Source organism: Littorina saxatilis, linkage group LG9 (genome assembly GCF_037325665.1).
Source record: "Littorina saxatilis isolate snail1 linkage group LG9, US_GU_Lsax_2.0, whole genome shotgun sequence".
Classification (NCBI taxonomy): domain Eukaryota; kingdom Metazoa; phylum Mollusca; class Gastropoda; order Littorinimorpha; family Littorinidae; genus Littorina; species Littorina saxatilis.
In genome coordinates, this window is record NC_090253.1 from 13791114 (window position 1) to 13797113 (window position 6000).

At 40.6% G+C, this 6000-nt stretch overlaps 1 protein-coding gene across 1 annotated transcript in view; it reads left to right on the plus strand.

The window, feature by feature from the left end:
• LOC138975333 (uncharacterized) overlaps positions 1-5640 on the plus strand; it is a 61085-nt gene extending 55445 nt beyond the window's left edge. Inside the window, exons 33-35 of the mRNA XM_070347992.1 lie at positions 1574-1875; positions 3605-3775; positions 4346-5640. Of these exons, the coding sequence (XP_070204093.1) occupies positions 1574-1875; positions 3605-3775; positions 4346-4461 (589 nt within the window). The 3' untranslated portion in view covers positions 4462-5640. The remainder of the gene's footprint in view (positions 1-1573; positions 1876-3604; positions 3776-4345) is intronic.
• The last annotated feature ends 360 nt before the right edge of the window (positions 5641-6000 follow it).

A 6000-nucleotide genomic window follows, 5' to 3' on the forward strand; every position in this document is an offset into this window, starting at 1 on the left:
ATGATTTGTTTTTAATGTTTTGAGTGTGTTAGTGTCTGTGTCTTTGCCAGTACACTTGTTTTGTTTAATTGTTTGAGTGTGTGTGGGTGGCTCTGTCTATGCTAGTATACTTTTCTTTTGCAATGGTTTGAGTGTGTTTTAGTTAGTGGTTGTGTCTGTACACTTTTTTTGTTTGATGTTTTGTTTAATGATTTGAGTGTGTGTTAGTGGCTCTGTGTCTGTTCTGGTACACTGTTTTGTGCAATGTTTCTGTTCTGGTACACTGTTTTGTGCAATGTTTCTGTGCTGGTACACTGTTTTGTGCAATGTTTCTGTTCTGGTACACTGTTTTGTGCAATGTTTCTGTGCTGGTACAATGTTTTGTGCAATGTTTCTGTGCTGGTACACTGTTTTGTGCAATGTTTCTGTTCTGGTACACTGTTTTGTGCAATGTTTCTGTTCTGGTACACTGTTTTGTGCAATGTTTCTGTGCTGGTACACTGTTTTGTGCAATGTTTCTGTTCTGGTACACTGTTTTGTGCAATGTTTCTGTGCTGGTACACTGTTTTGTGCAATGTTTCTGTTCTGGTACACTGTTTTGTGCAATGTTTCTGTTCTGGTACACTGTTTTGTGCAATGTTTCTGTGCTGGTACACTGTTTTGTGCAATGTTTCTGTTCTGGTACACTGTTTTGTGCAATGTTTCTGTGCTGGTACACTGTTTTGTGCAATGTTTCTGTTCTGGTACACTGTTTTGTGCAATGTTTCTGTGCTGGTACACTGTTTTGTGCAATGTTTCTGTTCTGGTACACTGTTTTGTGCAATGTTTCTGTGCTGGTACACTGTTTTGTGCAATGTTTCTGTGCTGGTACAATGTTTTGTAAATGTTTTGAGTGTGTGTTAGTGGCTGTGTCTGTGCCAGTACTCTTTCCTAATGGCATGTTTTGAGTGTGTGTTCGTGTCTGTTCCGGTACACTTTTTTCGTAAATGTTCTGAGCTTAATCCTTTTTTCTTTGGCTGCTGTAAGTGGTGAATGACAATGATGATGGTACCTTAAGCTTATGATATTAACCATAATGATGTCCTAATCGGGAGGTCGTGAGTTTGAATCGCCGCCTGGTGGGTTAAGAGTGGATATTTTTCCGATCTCCCAGGTCAACTTATGTACAGACCTGCTAGCGACTTAACCCCCTTCGTGTGTACACGCAAGCACAAGACCAAGTGCGCACAGAAAAGATCCTGTAATCCATGTCGGAGTTCGGTGGGTTATGGAAACACGAAAATACCTAGCATGCCTACTCAACGAAAGCGGAGTGAAGCTGACTATGCTCTCAGAGTATAGTGTGGGGAACCCAAATGGGCAAACGAGCTCACACGTAACCAGAACATTCTGGAACGCTGAACAAGAAGAAACCAAAATGATGTGATGATAATTTCTTTATGATGATGTGATGATAAGTTCTGCATGACAGTTAATGATAATTTCTACATAATGGTATGATGATACTTTCTTTATGATGATGTGGTAACAAATTCTACATAAAGTAGGTGCAATCAATTTCTACATCACACACCTGTGTGTTACCTTTGTGCAGAGGAATCACCAACTCGTGCACACTGTTCCTGATGGCGCTGGGCATCATCCTGATCCAGTGCATCATTCCCATAGAGTGGCTAATCCTGGTCCACCCGACCGCCACAAAATATACCAGCGCCAATCTCCATGACTACTGGTGGTGTGACCCACACGACTTCTATGACGTCAGCCTGGTGCTGTCTTTCATCTTCGTCATCTTCATCGTCATCTTGACCGCCATTTTTGCAGGGCTTGCTTGGGATTCCGAGCAGAACAACCGCGAATCCCGCTGGATTCTGGTGTCTGCCATTGCCACTGCAGGTAACTGTGTAACGACCAACTCATACTATTTCACACTGCAGTCCTACCTGTCTTGGCCACTGCAGGTAACTGTGTAACGACCAACTCATAGTTATTCACACTGCAGTCCTACCTGTCTTGGCCACTGCAGGTAACTGTGTAACGACCAACTCATAGTAATTTACACTACAGTCCTACCTGTCTTGGCCACTGCAGGTAACTGTGTAACGACCAACTCATAGTATTTCACACTACAGTCCTACCTGTCTTGGCCACTGCAGGTAACTGTGTAACGACCAACTCATAGTATTTCACACTACAGTCCTACCTGTCTTGGCCACTGCAGGTAACTGTGTAACGACCAACTCATAGTAATTTACACTACACAAGGATGGCCAAATCTCACATTTTTAACTCACCAGCCGGGCGAATAACTCCATGAAAGTCACTAGCCCACTAGAAATTTTGCTGGCCCAGTACATACCACAGTTCATGCATCTGCAGTGTTTATATTTTATATGGCTAAAAAACTTGATAGTACAACCAAAAGTGTTGCATTTGACCAACATTTTCACTGGCCAGTCGGGCGTGTTGCCAGGCCCAGTACATATCACAGTTCGTGTATCTGTAGTGTTTATATTTTATATGGCTAAGAAACTTGATAGTACAACCAAAAGTGTTCCATTTGACCAAAATTTTTAACGGCCAGCAGGGCATGTTGACAGGCCGTTTCTACTAGCCCGGCGGATTTTTTACTTGCCCCTGGCGATCAGGCGGACGATTTGGCCATCCCTGCTAAAGTCCTACCTGTCTTTGACGGCCACCTCTTCTTTATGATCACCTGCTCCCTACAACTGCCCCAAAGGGTCCACAAGTGTTTTAATTTTTTTTATTTTTTATGTTATTCACCTTTCTACATCGACCACCTGTCTGTAACAACCACTTTGGTTTTGTTTCTTTGGGTAGTTGGCGGGGATATAGCTCAGTTGGTAGCGCGCTGGATTTGTATTCAGTTGGCCGCTGTCAGCGTGAGTTTGATCCCAGGTTCGGCGGAAATTTATTTCACAGAGTCAACTTTGTGTGCAGACTCTCTTCGGTGTCCGAACCTCCCCCCGTGTACACTACATTGGGTGTGCACGTTAAAGATCCCACGATTGACAAAAGGGTCTTTCCTGGCAAAATTGCTTAGGCACAGTTAATAATTGTCTACCTATACCCGTGTGACTTGGAATAATAGGCCGTGAAAGGTAAATATGCGCCGAAATGGCTGCAATCTACTGGCCGTATAAAATTTCATCTCACACGGCATCACTGCAGAGCGCCTAGAACTGTACCCACGGAATATGCGCGATATAAGCCTCATTGATTGATTGATTGATTGTTGTTACAGACAGGTTCGACTGTACCATACTTCTGTTTGCCATTTAATGAATCATTACAAGACTGTTGCGGGTAGAAATGGGCAAGTGCAACGCTTTCAGACTCTCTACGGTCGTAATTTATCAGTGAGCATCTAAAGGCCCTCAATCAAACTCTGTGGTTTTATAATTAAAAAAAACAAGAATTGTAGGTTATTGGAATGTTTAATTATTGATAAAAAAAAGTTGGATTTACAGTACGTCGACCCAGTACTTTCACTTTTTCTGGTTTGGGATTTCTGTGGTTTTATGTGTTGAGCAACGTACATTTTCTGCAGTCAGCAAACTCCTACAGAACGTAGCACTGACATCAAGTTTTCTTATCTGCGCAGGTTGTTTCCTGGTTTGGATGATCGTGACAACGAATGCGTTGCCAGTTTTTCGTGACCCAGCCATCGCTATTGCCAACTTTATCAACGCGACGCTCCTCCTTATCTTCATCCCCCTTCGCAAGATGCACCTCCTGTGCCAATCCAACAATGAAAAGCCTGAAGAATTTTCTGGTGAGTTTTTTTGTTTTTTTGTTGTTGTTGTCTCATTGTTAATCCTGTCAGTGGAATCCCCTTTTGAGATCGCAAAACCTGTAGCAAATTTAGGTCTTAAAGTAGAGGTCTTAAAGTAGAGGTAGTCTTAAAGTAGAGGTAGTCTTAAAGTAGAGGTAGTTTTAAAATGGAGGTCAATTTACAGAGGTTATGGGCAGAAAATCTGAGAAAGCAGTTCTTTAAAAAATTAAAAGAGGGAGGGGGGGGGGGTCCTAAAAAGTGGGGATCCATGTACTGTACTACACATTACTGTGTAACTGAGATGACAATGATTTTTCTGTACATCAGTTTTAGGCATCTTTATTGTTAAATCTTGATATTCTTCAGTCCACCTTACTAAAGCTGAAACATAACAATAAGCTATGCTATTTTGGACTCTCATCATAAGGACGACAGTTTAAGACATGGATTTTTAAAGGATTTAACAGATGTACAGAATCACAAGAACGAGGTACGTACTTTCTCAGTAGGCTTCCATCTCAAGAAGAAAAAAAAGCTTGCTCAGTGCCACATTTGCATTGTGTGTTTCAGAGTTTGATCAGCAGTATGGCAATGGCAACACGTACACAAACGAGTCTTACAACCCAGAAGACGATTATACCTTCGGGCCGATGGACAAGTCAGCAGATGATGAATTCATTGACTGATCGAACTTCATCTGTTATTTTTCTTCATGTGTCTGTGTGGAAGTGCCAATTGCAAAGATATTAAACTGACACACAACCACAGATTGGTTTCTCAACAGAACGTTACTGTATATTTCTCATCGGAATTCTCTGTGCATTGTTGTATTGTTTGCCTGCTTCAAATCATAATAGCTGTGTGAATGTTTGTGTGTGTGGATTTTGGCTCGACCATGTCTCAAGGTGCTAGACTTTTTTCCCTCTCTCTGTATGCGGAGCAATGAGGAAATAAAATCTGCTGATTTCTTGAATTAGAATTCAAGTTTGGAAGTAAAATTTTCGCAGATGTATTATTAAAACTTAGAACAGTAGAGAAGACCAGGAAAGCATGTCTATGGAGAATTTGATTTGTTATTGTTTAGTTTTTCTATCTTGAAACTTCCAAACGTTATTCACTTGAGAAAAAAATCTTCCCGTGTTTCAGCAACATACATATTCCTTTTTGTGTGCCATTATTTGCATGTCAAGAAACATTCCATGTCTTGCAGAGATACTGAGTGGCAGTTGATTTTCACCATAAATCCTGTTTGATTTTGTTCCGATATTGATCCTGTAAATTGTCTAGTAGGGACAGAATTGCACAAGCAAGCATTATCTGTATGTAAATTTTAAACTTAAATACTTATTGTTACAATTGTGGTTGTGAGATAGGCCGAACACTGTTGAGGTCAGGATAATTATGCAAAGAAATAAGTTAGTGTTGAGTCTGTAAAATTGATGAATTCAAAGCAGCATGGGTGGGATTCTTTCGGTATTTTTTTCTCTTTTTTTTTTCGGTTCAGGATTCATGACAATTTTCAGTCCAACCCATGAAGCAGAGTTGCTCTTTTTGATCTTTCGGTTTTTTTAATCAGTACAGGAGAAAACGAATGATAGATTGTTTTCTGAAAGGTTGCTTTGCTTTTCTGACTGCCTGGTGAACGAGAGTGTGTGAGATTTTATACTTTTCTTTAAATTTATTTGACCTTTGCCACTGTTCATTGTGATATATATCAGTAAATTGTAGATGGTTGTGTACAATTCAGTATATTATAAACAATATAGATTGTTCGGATTCCTGCATCTCAACAGACTGTTCTACAATATATTCAAATCCTTATTGACTATGTTTTCTTACCCAAAAAAATATTTTTGTACAATTTTTGTGACAGATTTGTTCATTTTTTGTATTGGTGGTGCTGTGCCCCTCTCTCTCTCTCTCTCTCTCTCTCTCTCTCTCTCTCTCTCTCTCTCTCTCTCTCTCTCTCTCTCTCTCTCTCTCTCTCTCTCTCTCTCTCTCTCTCTCTCTCTCTCTCTCTCTCTCTCTCTCTCTCTCTCTCTCTCTCTCTCTCTCTCTCTCTCTCTCTCTCTCTCTCACTCTTACTCTTACTCTTACTCTTACTCTTACACACACACACGCACACGCACGCACACGCACATGCACTCGCATATAAACACATATTGTTTGCATGTTGGAAAACATGTACTTTGTATATCATTATACTATCAAAACCTTCTTTTATA